The sequence below is a fragment of the Suncus etruscus genome, chromosome 3 (assembly GCF_024139225.1).
Source record: "Suncus etruscus isolate mSunEtr1 chromosome 3, mSunEtr1.pri.cur, whole genome shotgun sequence".
Taxonomy (NCBI): domain Eukaryota; kingdom Metazoa; phylum Chordata; class Mammalia; order Eulipotyphla; family Soricidae; genus Suncus; species Suncus etruscus.
In genome coordinates, this window is record NC_064850.1 from 162,298,834 (window position 1) to 162,316,582 (window position 17,749).

General features: G+C 33.6%; 1 protein-coding gene across 6 annotated transcripts in view; it reads right to left on the reverse strand.

The window, feature by feature from the left end:
- The window catches only part of NOL4 (nucleolar protein 4), a 332,223-nt gene that overhangs the window by 127,179 nt on the left and 187,295 nt on the right, over positions 1–17,749 (reverse strand). For all 6 annotated transcript variants that reach the window (XM_049769656.1, XM_049769653.1, XM_049769651.1 and 3 more), the window contains one exon: positions 6,793–7,076. In XM_049769656.1, coding sequence (XP_049625613.1) covers positions 6,793–7,076 — 284 coding nt within the window. The remainder of the gene's footprint in view (positions 1–6,792; positions 7,077–17,749) is intronic.

The window sequence follows — 17,749 nt, forward strand, 5'->3', positions numbered from 1 at the left end:
TACAAAATTAACACACAAAAATCAATGGCCTTTCTATACACCAATACTAATAATGAAGAAATGGACATTAAGAAAACAACCCCAGGGGCCGGGCGGTGGCGCTGGAGTTAAGGTGCCTGCCTTGCCTGCGCTAGCCTAGGACGGACCGCGGTTCGATCCCCCGGCGTCCCATATTGTCCCCCAAGAAGCCAGGAGCAACTTCTCAGTGCATAGCCAGGAGTAACCCCTGAGCATCACAGGGTGTGGCCCAAAAACCAAAAAAAAAAAAAGAAAGAAAACAACCCCATTCACTAAAGTGCCACACAAACTCAAATATCTTGGAATCAACTGACTATAAATGTGAAGGACCTATACAAAGAAAACTTTAAAACTCTGCTCCAAGAAATAATAGAGGACACGCGGAAATGGAAGCACATACCGTGCTCATGGTTTGGCAGGATTAACATCATTAAAATGGTTTTTCATATTTTTAAAGTTTGTATTCAACATTTCTACTTTCTTCTGAGTTCTATTATGACCAACTCTCTTCTCAAAAATTTTTCCTCTATATAAAGAAGTAACACCTAAACACTTTAATGTAATGTGTTTTTATTCAGACTTAGTAATCTAATTTAAATCTAGTATAGTCAGTAAATTTGCATTATAATAAGTAATCAGTACATGGCATAGTCCAATTCAAGATATTCTATTGCAAACATTATTAGCTATTCACTGTTCAGTTTTTTAAATGCTTTATAACCATTTCTGTTTGATATTTTTCATAAAAAAATGGAAAAAGGTCAATATCATAACTTAAAGTATCTAAGCTTCTCAAAATATACAATATAATTAAGCTTCCCCCCATGGCAGAAAGAAGCTAAGCTGAAAAATACTGGGAAAGAAATTGCTAATCTGACACTTTGTTGGTTTTGTTTTGTTTTGTTTTGTTTTGCCTTTTGAGCCACACCCGGTGACGCTCCGGGGTTAATCCTAGCTCTAATATCAGAAATCATTCCTGGCTTGGGGGACCATATGGAACTCTGGGGATCAAACTGCAGTCTGTCCTAGGTTAGCGCATGCAAGACAAACATCCTACCACTTGTGCCACCGCTCCTTGCCCCTAATTTTGTCCCTTTCTAAATTTGCAAATAAATGATGTAATATTTTAAGGAATAAGCTAACAAAAGTTATATTCAACAAAACTGTTAAGTCTTTAGTATAAACTTTATACCTGAGAGCATTGGTATAAAGCAAGTAGAAATCCAAAGGCAAGAACTTTAAAACATCTATGCATGTATTTGTATTGCAAGGAAAATTTACCAAATAAAATTTCAGAAACAAAATTCTTCAAAATTAAAATGATTCCACATTTTTGTGTACTTCCACAACTGGCACCAATTTAATTTTACATTAATTCTTTCAATAATTGTGTCATTTATTTTGAATCCAATTCTTAGCATGGAGTTTCCTAAACACTGTCCAAGTTTAGCACTGTTATTTCACTGAATAAATACCCTATTTTAGCACTAAATTAAAATTTAAATGCTCTTTCTGTTGACTTCTAAATTAACTCATTTTCTTGTCTCTGATTACTTTTGGGGTCTTTTTGCTTCAACAAAGTTCCTGGTGCAAATTTTGCATTTGTGATTGATATGTTGACTGATGAATGTTGACTCTCACCTCTCCAGTCTGTGTTCTTTTGAGGTTTTCTTATAAACCACAAATATTTCAAGAAACGTTTATGCAAAGTCTTTCATATATCTAGATATTCAATTTAAACATTTCTTCTGAGCTGACCCATTACCTATGAAACCTATGTAAATATTTCTCACTACCTATAACATTGGCTCCAATGGTTATACCTAAAACTTTATGTCAAAACCTGCTTTATCTGGGGCCGGAGAGATAGCATGGAGGTAAGGTGTTTGCCTTTCATGCAGAAGGTCATCCGTTCGAATCCCGGCGTCCCATATGGTCCCCTGTGCCTGCCAGGAGCAATTTCTGAGCATGGAGCCAGGAGTAACCCCTGAGCACTGCCGGGTGTGACCCAAAAACCACAAAAAAAAAAAAAAAACCTGCTTTATCAAATGTTTCTAATTCTTAATCTTGGCAAATAAAAATCACTACTAATCTAAATAAATGACCAAAATCGTAGTTATTCCAAAATTTCTTCTTTGCTTTATTCCCAATATTTGATAAAACTTACTTTATTCTAAACATTAAGAAATTAACAGCTCCAGATATTAAGGTAGATGCAAATTATAAGGCTGTAAGCAAGATCACATCTTAAGAATAAATACCAATGAAGAAGCTAGTCATAATCTAATTTTTGGCCACACCCAGTGATGCTCAGGGGTGACTCCCAGCTATGCACTCAGAAATTGCTCCTGGCTTGAGGAACCATATGAGATCAAACCGTGGTCCATCCTAGGTTAGTGTGTGCAAGGTAAACACACTAATGCTTATACCACCACTCCAGCCCCCATAATCTAATTTTAATAAAATGTGTTCCTGGGAATATGACAACAGATAACATACAGAACCATATAAAATTGTTCTGAAAATTTGCCTATACTCATGTGATAAGTAATATAATAGCTAAGATATGGGAACAACCCAGGTGTGTCCAATGACAGTAGAGTGGCTAATGAATAATGTATGTAATACATTATTACTTGACTACACAAAATGATGAAATCATGAAATTCACTGCAATGCAAGTTGAAACTGGAGAATCTTACATTAAGTAATCTAAAAGTACATGGTCCACATTAGATGTCCTCACATATTTGGGATATACAGAATGACAGGTATAGAAAGTGGTAGATAGTAAGTGTGGCAAAACATTAGCTCTAGTTCACAGAAAAAATAATGACAAAGAGAAATAAGTATAACAGAAACAACAAGAGAACTCAAAGTAACATAAGGACAAAGATCTTGGAACCTACTCTATGAAGGCAAAGTATTTGTATACATATAAATGCTAGATACAATATCAGAATAAGTATGGGGCCCAAACTACAACGAAGAAAGATAAAAATGTACCTGTCAAGAATTCATGTTAGGAATTTCATGTTAGAAAGAATCTAAGGTAAGAGTGGAGGAATGGACCTGGCTGCTGGAATTGGAGGTGGGGGACATTATAGGAGGGAAAAGCCAGTGTTAACAGCTATATAAACCATGATGCCTGAATAATTTTATTATAATAATCATTACTATGCTTATTATTTTCTTTATTTTTACATTTTTTTCTTCCTAAACTGCCATAGTAGTTTTTTTTGCCCTACTTGATCCTAACATTGTTAGAATATTTAATAAATTCCCAGCTAGATTTTCCTCAAAATTTGGGATTGAATTCCAAATAAAATAGGATTCATATTTAGGACTGATATCTTAAAACTGAATACAAACTTTTATTAATAAAGGTATTTTATATTCCTTTTCTCCTAAGGTGTTTGCAACTGAGTTCATAAAATAATTTTTAAGAAAATATCTCCCTACCTAGGGGCAGATAGTAATTCAGCATGTAGAGAACTTTTCTTTCATATGGTAGACCAGGGTTCAATACATGGTACCCCATTTATTTCCCTGAGCCCCACCATTAGTGATCCCTAAGTGCAGAGTCATTATTACGCCTTGAGCAGAGACAAATAAAAATAAAATAAAATATCTCCATACCAATTATTTTCTCTTATAGTTCTATGGCTCAAAATGTGTTTTACCAAAAATAATTCTCATTTGAATCACTTCCATTTGTCTTTCACATCATGTAAGGCTTCAATCTCTCTAGTAAAGCTTTTCATATAAAGATGCATGAGAATATCACCTTTGTTGTCTTAGTCTATCCATCATATATTACTTATAGAATCACAAATTTGCCTTTTGTGCTAAATTCATGCCTTTCATTTAGTAGTATCTTAGAAAATATTTGGTGAATTAGATAAGAGTGAGTAGTGTATTATAGATAATAACAGATACTGAATATATCATTTTATAAAGCCAAAAATAACCACTCAGCTATCACAGCTCCCTAGCCTGTAATATTGCCTATACTTTATGTTTTCTCTGGATTTCTTACTGAATATACTGATAATATGGTAACCTTCAACTTTCGATTTTCTTCAAATTCTTCAAAATTCAAAAATCCTAGGAAGCATTGTTCTTGTTTCTTCAGTGGATATACTTTTTAACTTTATACTCTGAAATATCAATATTTCAAAATAGGAATAGATATTTAGTTTTATTTTTGATAGAAACTTTGTTATGTATATATGTATAAGACCTTAAACATAAAAACTGTGATGAAAAGAGACCTAGTAAATGATTCCTATTTCTGTTCCTATGTAACAAGTATGCAATACATTTTTTAAGGAATGAATAAAAGAGATTTTTGGGGAGTCTACACCCAATGTGTTACTCAAACATTTTAAGAGTATCAATTATTTTGTTTTCATATCATTAGATTTCTCAGCATGGCTTATCAAAACAAACAGCTCTTCTTTTTAGAAAGGAGACTTTGCTTTTCAAACACTAGAACTTTCTCATTTCTCATTCTACTTCTCTGTTGTTTGCTCTTACCAAAGCATTAAATATTTGTTTCACAGGACTGACCACTCCCTTCTTATGCCATTTCTCTACTTCTTCCCATTTTGTCAGTGTTTTATTAAAAAAAAATAGTTTCCATTTTATTTATTTATTTTTATTAAAACACCATGATTTACAAAGTTTTTCATAACTGAGTTTAAGACGTACATGATTCCAGAACCAATTCCATCACCAATGGTAACTTCCTTCTACCAATGTTCCCAGGTTACCTCCCATTACTTGCCCTCCAACCTGCCATCTTACCAGGTACCATTTTACATTCTGTTGTTAAACTTTGGGTCTCAAGATTTCAGTGTTGTTAACCTAGTTTGGATATTCCTCAACACCACTGAAGTACCTGAATCTTCTTAACTCTTTCCCACCCGCAACCCCTGCCATGACTTCTCATCTGTGCTTTTTATAAATAAATATACTTTAATAAAGGTAGACAATGGTATCATTCTATTTTTCTTTAAATGTATGCGATAACAAATGCCTGAAGGAGCAGCATAGTTTCTATGGTAATAGTGAAAAGTCAATACAAAAGAGACATAGACCAAGAAGCTTTGTACACAGAAGGCCCAGCATTGATATCTAGTGCTCTCTATGGTCCTCTAAGAGCCACCAAGAACACTCTGTGAGCACTGTAATTCAGAACCATTGTATGTTACCCACAATATAAAAAAGAACAACAACAAAAGAGACTAATTGTAGGAAATAATACAACATTAAGAGGATGCTTATTGAGTCACTGCTAAAAAGACAAATTTATTTGAAGGTTCAGAAATTTTAGGCTTATTTTGTTATATAAAATGCATGACACTGATTGAAATCATCTTAATGAATAGTAAATCCCTAGTGTTTGTTCAATTTAGCTTTCAAATGCTGAAAAACTGTGTATTTACCAGAAAAAAATGTATGAGCATTCTTTTTCTCAGCATGTATTTTTACAACTAAAATAAATAAAATGCTTCTATGGCTGATCACATCTAGTGACTTGCTTAAAGGAAGATAAAACAAGATACCTTAAGGCCAGGGAGAGGCTTTAAATGGGGCACAAGCATAGTGCCTCAAGGAATTCAGAAATGAATCTAGACTAAGAAGGTCTGTCTGCTTTTAGGGTCTATCAAAAGACCTATTCTACAATTTAAACTAATAGTGTGGGGGGTAAAAGGGAGTTTATCATAAGAAATTCCTCAGTCTCATTAATAAGTCAAAGGGGCCAATGAGATAGTACAGCATTTAGGCTCTTTCTTGCCTTGCATTAAGCAGATACAACCACTCACTATGGTCCCCCAGCACTGCAAGGCATAAGTCAGGAACAACATAAGGGGTGATGAAAAAACAATAAACAAACAACTAAACCAAAGCAATCAGTATATTACCACCAATTACAAAAATGTAAAACAATTATTGGAAAAAGGTAAAATTACAACTCATTACAATATACAGTACCTAGAAATTTAGTTATAGATAAATATATTTCTGTTTTTTTATCACACTATTATGCATTACCTATTTTACACATTACTGAATCAATGTTAGTTTCATCCACAAGACTAGTATTTTTTATTCTATGTTGTTGGATTCAGATATTGATAAAGTCCTTAGGTATCTAAAACAATCCTGAGAATTTAACTGAAACTTTCTTGCTTACATATGGCTTTCTAATGCAAAGACTAGATAGTGTGCTCTTTCTACCTCCAAACGATGGCTTCCAAAATCTAAAGTTTCACATCTGAAATCACCAAAGGTAGAGACATGTTTTAAGAATACTATATAAAATAGAAACTGTAAATTAAGTATTTTGACATACAAAAACCAAGCAGAAGCTTTTCCTAAGACAGAATCCATTTGGCTCAGTGATTCCTGAAAAGGTTTGTAAGGACATATATTATAGGTTATAAGTTTCCTAGTAATGTATTTTGAGATTTATTTTAATTACTTTTAGTGTTAATCTCTATCCAGGGCCAGATAGTACAGAGAGTAAACTCTGGTCTTGCAGGCTCTTAACCAGGATTTGATTTCTGGCACCCCATATCACCCCTTGAGCACTTCCAGGAATGATTCCGGAGTTACACCAGAATTAGGAGTAGTCACGCCGCATCACTGATGAGACCCCCAAACTTTAAAGAATATAATAATCCGCATCTCTCTTGCACAGATTTCTGTGTGTTCCTTGTGTCAAACCAACTTTAAATGTCTCTAAAATTTGTAACATGACCTTACCTTGCTTCCATTTTCTCTTGTCTCTCTTTCCATCTTGAGGTCAGAAATTAGAAGATTCTTATATTTGCTTTTTCCATTACTGCTGTAGTCATCTAGTCTGTACTCGGAAGTCAGCGGTGCTGAAAGAGGACTGTCACTCAGGTTCAGTGGCTGCTCGTCCTGTTCCAGTTCAGTTTTGTCATTACCATTGGAGTCACACATTTCCCTGCTGTGTGTTCCCCCTGAAGTAACTGAGCTGTGCCCCAGAGTCTCGTTGCCATTAAAGCTCTCTGCAGCGGAATCATCTGTTGGAAACAAAAATGTATATCTCCGTTTTAATTAATATACTATTCTGTTTCAACTTCAACTATCATTTATTGAGGTTCTATGTGTTTGACATGTGTTAATTTTACATATAATATGCTATTTACCCATGGCAATTAACTTGTGTAACACTTACTGTTATTTTTATTATTTTATTTTTTTTTGGTTTTTGGGGCCACACCCGGTGACACTCAGGGGTTACTCCTGGCTATGTACTCAGAAACCGCTCCTGAGTTGAGGGACCATATGTAACACTGGGGATTGAACCAAGGTCTGTCCTGGGTCAGCTGCATGCAAGACAAACGCCATAATGCTGCACTATCACTCCGGTCAGGCACTTACGTTATTTTTAATCAAAAATTTATTTTAGTCACCATAAGGGTAAGTAAAATAATAGAAAGATAAGAGAAGACATGATTTAATTTTAATCTTAAACCAGAGTAAAATACATGGCATCTTAATGATTTACAAGAAGTTTTTGCTTTTCAAGAGAGACTATCCAGATTTGGTGCAAATATTCTGATAAAATATTTTTTACTTGTGCTAATGGTGGGGCATGTATTGATGTAAGCTTTAAAAGTGTGCATTAAGATATGCTTTTCAAACACTGTGAGTGCACATGAAGCTTCTAGAACTTTTAAGCCTAAGTAGTTGAGTTGTCCAAACTGCTGTGCTGGTAAAAAAAAGACATTTATGCAAATCCATTACAATAACAATTAACATAAATTAGCAAAAGCAAGATTGGTTTGATACATATTACAAGAAAATAGTATATGGGGTTGGAGCAATAGCACAGTGGTAGAGCATTTGCCTTTCACACGGTTGATCCAGGATGGACCTCGGTTCGACCCCCAGAGTCCCTCAAGTCAGGAGCGATTTCTGAGCACAGAGCCAGGAGTAGCCCCTGAGTTTCACTGGGTATGGCCCAAAAACCAAAAAGAAAAAAAAATAGTATGAAAATTTTCAATATAATATTTCAAAGATATACAAAATATTACATAATATTAAAAGTAGCTACCAAGATACGCATGTGCTGCTTGTGTACTTGGTTTCTCATCACATGTCACCCACATATCCCATCTTGACATGTGTAGTTTCGTGGTTTCATGCTGGGTTTTATGCCAGGGCTCTCTACATCTTTGGTGAAGCCCACACTCTCCTGAGAACATTACTCATTACTCTCTTTTTCTTATTCTCTCCCTCCCTTTTCCCCTGTACTTCCAAATAAAATCTCTTTTTACTTACCAAATAATTAGTTATAAAAATATTAGCATTAATTTCTTTTTTCCTATAATAGATACTACGAAATTATTATATAATATAAAATGTGATGATAAATGTAAACATGTAAACATACTGTACCATGTAACCATATATGGTAAAACTTCAATACTAATATTAAAAGATTATAATATGTGAAAAATTAAACCATTTTATTTATTAAGTTCACTAGTGATACCACAAGTAATATCAAGGAGTTTATTTTTATTTATTTTTGTTTTTGTTTTTGTTTGTGCCCAGGAGTGACTCCTGGCTCTACTCTCAGAAGAAGCTCCTGGCAGGCTCAGGGGACCATATGGGATGCCAGGATTCAAACCATGGTCCGTCCTGGATTGGTTGCATGCCAGGCAATGCCCTACTGCTGTGCTATCTCACTGGCCCCTAATTTATCATTTTTATTTCTAGATTGTATCAAGTATTTGTTTTAATAAAAATGTTTTAATAAAAATGTCTTGTAGTTCATTTAAATTATGAAAATATTTCAATTTGAAAGCATAGTGCAAGCCACCTATTTATTCATTTATATAACACATTTCTATAGTGCCAATTCTTGGTTAAAATAGAGTTACATATTTTGCCTATTGTTTCAATATGTTTATATTTGTTGAGATCGAAAAGCAAAATAAAATTAAAATGTAGAACAAAAAAAGGATATGCCTGAAAATAAAGAATCTAAGGACATCACAGAAACTTGCCTAATGTAAATGGCAGATGAGTTGCATTCAGGAAGATGAGTAAACCTTAGCCTGGTTAAGAAGTTATGATTTGGAGATTCCTCCAAAAACTGGAAATCGAGCTCCCATATGATCCAGCTATACCACTCCTAGGAATATACCCTAGGAACACAAAAATACAATACAAAAACCCCTTCCTTACACCTATATTCATTGCAGCACTATTTACCATAGCAAGACTCTGGAAACAACCAAGATGCCCTTCAACAGATGAATGGCTAAAGAAACTGTGGTACATATACACAATGGAATATTATGCAGCTGTCAGGAGAGATGAAGTCATGAAATTTTCCTATACATGGATGTACACAGAATCTATTATGCTGAGTGAAATAAGTCAGAGAGAGAGAGAAAAACACAGAATGGTCTCACTCATCTATGGATTTTAAGAAAAATGAAAGACATTCTTGCAATAATAATTTTCAGACACAAAAGAGAAAAGAGCTGGAAGTTCCAGCTCACCTCAGGAACCTCACAACGAAGAGTGATAAATTTAGTTAGAGAAATAACTACATTTTGAAGTGTCCTAATAAGAGAATGTATGAGGGAAATGGAAAGCTTTTCTAGAGTACAGGCGAGGGTTGGGTGGGGAGGAGGGAGATTTGGGACATTGGTGATGGGAATGTTGCACTGGTGATGGGTGGTGTTCTTTACATGACTGAAACCCAAACACAATCATGTATGTAATCAAGGTGTTTAAATAAAATATATAAAAATAAAAAATAAAATAAAAAAGAAGTTATGATTTATTTTTTCACTGTATATAAAAGGACACAGAGGAAAATACGTGCTGAACAAGAGAAGCACAATAGAAGTGATAAGCAAATAAGATGATGAAGAATGAAAGGAAGAAAAATACTTTGGGAACTTTTGTTTCTCAAAGAGCTTCTATTTTACCTTGAAAATAAACAAGAGTAATGCTAACTTATTATGGGAATTTATATGAAAAATTATACATTAGATATTACCTTGACTCTCTTCAAATGGTTTAAAGGTGAAAAATGAAAATTGAGAATCCAATTAAGAGATCTAGAAATAATTTAAGTAGCTTTGCTGAAGTATAAAGAAGAAACAGTGCAGATAAAAAGATACAATAGCTGGAAAATTAATAAAAGCAGACCAGACAGACAGACTGATGATGATATAGGCCAGAGTCCAGGATAAGTCCAATTTTCTATCTCAATATAAGGGTGAAAACATAGGGACATTTTCATTTTCACAAATAATATTTTGAATAATTTTATTTTTTTGTTTGTTTTTGGGTCACACTCAATTGATTTAGGGTTTACTTCTGGTTCTGATCTCAAAATTCACATCTAGAGAGGCTCAGGGGACCTTATGTGTTGCGAGAGTCCTAACCCTATGCATTATACTATTTCAACAGCCTCTTAAATAATTTTCTAAAATTTTTTTTGTGAAATGAGCAAAAATGTATCCGAATATTAAGATTCTACTATTAAATTTTTCTTTTTATATGTGTTTATTCAAGAAAATGTGTCATATGCAAAGAAAACATATATAAAAATTTAGGAAACTGACTATAATATATACTGTACTTTATATACCTCTTGACAAAAAGTTAACTTAAAAAATCATGAAATAACAAAATTTGAAATAAAAAATTAGGGAATATATTTCCATAAAGAATTTAGAATATCCTAAATTAAATCCTAAGCGAAAAATAAGGAAGATGGGGCTGGAGCAGTGGCGCAGGTGGTAGGGCGTTTGCCTTGCACGTGGCTGACCCAGGATAGACCATGGTTTGATCCCAGGTGTCCCATTTGGTTCCCCAAGCCAGGAGTGATTTCTGAGCACATAGCCAGGAGTAACACAATTATTTCTGGGTGTGGCCCCAAAAAACAAAAAAATAATAAGGAAGAAACATCTCTTACATTATTTAATTTCTTTCTAAGAAAAAAATAAAAGAAATGAATAATAAATTTATTCAAGTTCAATGATTTAAAAATAATGAAGAAAAATGTGGTTTAACTTCTGTGTATTAGACACTTTGTGGGTGTTTTAGTGGGGTTTGGGCCACATCTATCTGTGCTTAGGTAAGTACATCATGTTGAAATTCAAATTCAAATAGAATCAGCCACCAACAAGGCAATTCGCCTAACCACTACCCCTTCAACACCTTGTTATTACTCTTTAAAATAATACTACATATTCATGACAGAAAATTCTAACATTTTTAAGAAAAATAATCTTAGAGATGTTTCTTTAAAGCAAATCTATATATCCTTTGTATATCAAGTATTGTTAAAAAAATAAATGTTTAATTTAAAATTAAACCATACCATACCACTTAGCCATTTTCCACAAGAATTCATGTATTTATAATTTTAATATAAAGTATAGACAATAAATTAGAAAATATTTTAGAGAGTATTCATTCCAGATGTTACCAAGGTAACTAAGTCCACACTTTATACATTTAATTTCAAAATACATTAGAATGTTTTACAATGAAAAAATGATTATTCCTTTATACTCAATATATTCAAATATAATTTAAGTGGAAAAGAATAAATACATCAAATGCCACAGTTTTATACATCAAAATAAAATTATAACAGCTTTGATTAATATGTTAGAGAATGTTACGATAAAAATCAAAAACTAAACTGAAGTTAGCCACAGTCATTGTCAACTTTTATAAAATATTAATGACTTTTCATTAAAAATAGTTTATTTTGGATTTTTAAATCACAATTTCAGTCTCCTTTGTGTGTTTTTTTTTTTTTAATATGTAAGTATTTGTCTTCTTACTTATCATAGTCCACTCCATCTCAAATCGCTGACTGGCAAATGAGTTCCAGGACACTGTCCCAAATGGAGGTATGAAGTTCAAATTCACAGGCCTGGAGAGATAGGATTTATCTGAAATTTCAGTCTGGATACTACAGCATTCAAAACAGACTTTATATTTGAGTTCCAATATGAATATGTGTGGAAAAATACCACCCATAAATAAAACAGAAGTGCCCAAAGGACCTAGCAACAAAATGAGAATATAGAATGTGATGACAGTATAGTGCATGTGTAATCTAGGACATTGGAAGGGCAGTTGGATATCTGGTTTACTCTTCTTCTATGATTAATTTTATGAGGTGGATTTAGTGAGATGGAATTTAGGCTGCCCAAGTCCACTTGGGAATGAGACTTGTATAACTGAGTTAGTTACTCTAATCATAGCAGCAGTTTGTCCTTTTTCCTTTTTTTTTTTTTTACCTTTCTAAACCCTCCAATAACCTATCAATTAGGGAAAACATGAAAAACGCCATTTGTCTAAATTATTTCAATTATACCCGTGAGAATTTTATAGTTACATTAGCACCATCTTCAATGATTAGGTTTCTATATTAAAAAATTAACATCTAGCAAAGTCTAATGAGTGTAAGCATTAGTATTTATGTGTATACATATATATGTGTATATCTATGTGATATATATTTGAAATTTCCCCAAAGCATCTGACCTATATTTTTTGTACAGTTACTTTTAGTAGCATTTCATTATAGCCTTTTGGCCTTTAGGCCAATTGCCTTGGGCAAAATGAATGAGGAAAAAATTATCATTCTCATTTGAGGACTAGTACTGGAAAATTTAGTCCTACAATCTAGGTCAAGTGCTTTCAAAGTCCAAAAATCTATTTTAAAAATCCTACTTTCTCCAAAAAATACCACAGTCTTCCATCTTCAGTCCTCTGATAGATGCTTAGGAAACTTTTTCTATCTCAACATGAAACTTTTAAACATAAAATAAAGTTGTAAACAACCTTGCTCCAAAGATTCCTCTTTATAATTTCTAATAAATCATTTTGCGATTTGTCTTATCCCAGATCTGAAGGCTCCTATAAAGAGTGGAAGTTTATCCATGTAAGCTTTCCCTTACATCTTAATCTAAAGCTTATTCTATGACACAATACAGGCAACAGATTCTCCAATGCTACTGTACAGTCTTATCCTTAACCCTGTCCTAACCTCATTCCTTTCCTTTAGGCTCTTTTGTCCCTATTTTTTCCTATCTTCCACATAATCTATCTGAATTGGAAACCAGAGTTGGTTTTTTTTTTTTTGTTTTTTTTTTTTTTTTTTAAATTTTTGTCGGTAGCCACACAACCTTGTTCTTCAGCCAGGGATCACTCAAGATAGGATCAAGACCATATGAAGTGCCAGGATTTAAACCTTGGCTGGCCACATTCAAGGAAAATACACTTTCTCCTATACTCTCAGAATCCCTTACTTCAACGATGCTAGTAAAATCTAATGTTATATTTACTAATTAATTCATATGTGTCAAAAATAAATATTTTATATCTATTTTGTGCTCATTAATTTTATTATTTTTGTAGGTCATGCTCATTCATTATTTTTTTTATAATTTAGTCACTGTAAGTTATAAAGATATTCGTGACTGAGTTTCAGGCATATAATGTTTCAACGCCAATACCTTGGCCAATGTCCACTTCCCTCCACCAATGCTTCACACCCAGACCCCCACTACCTTCCCAGCACCAGCATGCTGCAGGCGGCTTCTGTCCAGCAGCACCAGGCAGGATTTTGATGAATCCTGCCTTAGAGGAGTGTGTTGAACAAATCAGCGATAAAATGTGATGAAATGAGACCACACAAAACGAATATATGGGGCAACACGTTCTGGCAAGCATGTTACAAAATTTAATCTCCAAGTTAGGAGTATATAAGGGGTAAAAGTCAATAATAGATGTTGAGAAGAATGTTTACAATTACAAAGCAGAGTTTAACAATAAACAATACATCAAGCTATGGGTGTAAGCAGTAAGAATTCCGAGTTACAAACGAGAAGGTCACCACTCAAGTCAGCTCTTTGCAAACTAACTTCAGATGCAAAATAGAGGTCAAGTGAAAGAAAGAGCTAAATGAGTTACAGTGTAGCTCTTATTTTTTGGGAGAAATCAATAGCCCAGTATCTGCATTCTTGCTATGTGCTGGCATCCCAGAAACAAAGGCTGCAAGGACATTTTGAGAAAAAGAAAAAAATATTGCCTTTGATTTGGTGCTAAATATTATCAAGGTAAGGGGTTTTAATCCAGGCTATAATTTGAGTGTGAATATCAGTAGAAGGGAGAATTGATTTTAAGGCCAAATAATATGAAAGGAATATAATGTCAGTACCATAACACGAATCTCAAAAATATTGCTAGTGATCCACGCAGGAGCAAAGCATCCTCTGTGGACCTTCTGGTCAAACATTTCTTGGGGTAAACGAGTTATCTACATCAGGAATAAAATTCATCTGACAGGTCTACTGAACCACCCCTTTAATGCAGATTCCTATGCATGGCTTGACACCAGCATGTCCTTATTAGATAATCTTTTTAATAATTTTGATTTGTGGTTCACAGTACTATTGATGATAAGGTTTCATGCAGAATATTTACACCACTGTTGTAGTTAACTTTAGAACATACTCACTACTTGACACTAAGTTAAAATTCTACAAAGATGATGAATCACATATTTAATTATACCTAAATAATATGTTGTGATAAGACATTATACATAATACACTAATTTGTCTGTGTACATATACTTGTGAGTCACTAACAGAATGATACAGTGTTGCTGGCCTCATAAAATCAGTAGTTTATAAGAGAATGAATGACATTTTGAATTTATAAGATGAGGAAATGTCATGTTAAATTTAAAATGAAGCTAGACAATCATCATATAGTAGTTCAGTGTTTGAAAAAAATTGTGACAGATATCTACTGGAAAGAATTGTCCTAGAAAACACATTGAATAGGTAATAGAAAAAAGAAACAATGTCACATAGTAATATAGTATAGAATATTAGCATTAGAGTTATATAGTACGTAGTATTGTTATCAAGTAATTCAATCAGAAAATGACTTGATAATTTAAAAAGAAATGGTTCAGGAACTTAGGAATTATCTTAATATTGAAAACAGAAAAATGGGAAAAAGGATACAGATTTAGTGTGAATCTTACTGGGAAGGAATGCTCTAGATAAAGCTAAATTTAAAGTGAAACCAAAGGTATTTCCATTAAATTGAAATTTGTTTTTCAAACAACATGGGATAAAGTCTTTTGCCTTACCAATAATAAATTATAAACGATCTTAAAAAATTAAGAAGTAATTTCAATGAGCCAAGTTTGGGGTTTGTTGTGTTTTGTTTAATAAGTATCGTGGAACTGGATTGTATTTCACCTATATTTAATGTCTAATTTTGTGCTCAGATGTTGAATCTGCCTCTCAGAATTTTGGGGGGAAATTACCAGCACCCAAACTTTGTTGTTGTTTTTCAGTCAGAACCAGCTGTGTTCAAGGCATAAGCCTGGCTATGAATACAGGAATAACTTCTAGCAAGCTCAGGGGACCATATTCTGGGAACTATTTGGGATGCTGGTCAGCTGCATGCAAAGCAAGCACTCTACCCAATGTACCGTGGCTCCAGCCACAGCATTCAAACTTTTTTTTTTCTATGAACCAAGTTTAGAAGCCCAGTTAGGGATATTGACGATTTGCCCAAAAGAAGCAAATCAGCCTTAGCTACTCTATTCTGTACACTTTTCGTAGTCCCATTTCATCCCATAACAAACAATTGATTTTCACTTACTGTCATGTTCCAGAATCACATCAATTTTTGGATTCCATATCAAGATACATTCTATAACAAGACCAACTACCAATTTATATTTTACAAGAAATCACTATAATTTCTCATATAATAAGAGTTTAGGAGAACAAAATTGTAAGATATATAATAAGGATAGAAGACACTTCTAAAACATAGGCAGCTTTATTCTCAGTAAGTCAAAATCTATTATGCTACAGCATATTAGCATTCATATTTCAAAAAGGACAGCTCAAAGTTGATCTTTTACAATGAAGATGGCATATGTTATAGTAGGTTTTAGTTTTTGATTTGTTGTTTGCCTATTTGTTTTGGTTCGGGGACCACATCTGGTGGTGCTTAGGGATAACACCTAGCTCTGCCCACAGGAATCACTGCTAATGGGCTTTGAGGGTCTTATGGTATGCCAGTGATCAAGCCCAGATCTGCCAGGTGCCAGGCAAATATTCTACCTGCTATATATAGTCCCAGACAGTTTTATCTGTTTTAGATTACATTAAAATTGTTTTTTTCCACTGATTCTTCATGAAGATGAAGACAAGTACTTCTAGATATTTGTAGTAAACCAGAATTCTGTGGGGAGGTTATAGTTTCCCAATAGAGTGGCATCACATCTATGTAGAAAAGGGTTTTAGAATAAAGTCAATGGCCTGTATTCTACTTTGAGTAACCTATCTTTTCATTGACAGTTCCTAACTATTTAGTTGGCCTTTTTGAACTTGCAACTGGCTCACTGCATATGAGAGAGTTAAGGAGCCAGAAAGATACAGTAGTCAAGGCACATGGCTCTGCTTTTGACCTGCTTTCAATCCCAGCACCACATGATCCCCAGCAGATTTTCTTTTTAGCAAAGAACAATGCTGATTGATTTTCTGATTGAAGAATAATATTATGATGAGTCAAAGATAAGGGATGGCACTTTTTTACTTTCCAAAAAAAAAAAAAATCGTCAAGTAATCGACAGACATCCTACATGGAGAACACCCATCCATAAGTTGTTCAATGGTTACAAAATTATGAAAAGAGAAGTTGAAGTAGGTACAGGAATATATGACTCATATATGCTAGTGTTGGCATTGAAGTCAGATGAAGAAATTTAAAGTATAATATATAGTTGCCATTTTCTCTTTTCTGTCAAGTACGTGAGGACTAAAAACATATTCTACTCCTACTTAAGTTTTATCTCTACTAATTAGAACTAAGCTAAAGTGTTATAAAACTAAAAGATAAATGATTATCACTTAATAAACTTCAGTGGGGCACCTTGGTGGGACTCAATACCAGCTGTAGGTGTAACAGTCAGATATGCTAAGCTAAAGTGTTATAAAACTAAAAGATAAATGATTATCACTTAATAAACTTCAGTGGGGCACCTTGGTGGGACTCAATACCAGCTGTAGGTGCAACAGTCAGATATGATTTAAGTTTAGTAATGTTTAGAGAAAAATAAGGTTGTGGATTATATGACAGTGGATTATATTAAGTATACCAAGAAAGTATTTTTCATACATAGAAGCATCTATAATGATAAGGTTAGGCGATGATTGTGATATTTTGACATGATGGTGTGTGTGTGTGTGTGTGTGTGTGTGTGTGTTGGCAGGCAAGTGAAATTATGTACTAAATGAAAAAGGGCTAGAAGATGAATGGATTCAGTGCTCTCCTAATGCACAAATAAATGCTTCAAAAACTATGATCTCTTATTATCTTTTAAGAACTTAAAAAATTTAAAATGTGTTAGAAAATGCCATTAGAACTACACATTTAAGTGTTAATTTCCAGAGAAACATAAAAATAAACATCTCTGGGCATCTCATCATTTTCTTATAACTGAGGCTACCCTTTATTCTAGTTTTTGCAGTTTATGGTGGTCAAAATCTCTCTGAATTTTAAAGCCTATTTATTGACCTTTTGATGGTTTCTTGTTTTGGAGCTAGACATTTTTTCACTTAAAAATACAAAAATGTATGATTTTTTTCATTTAAAAATAAACTTT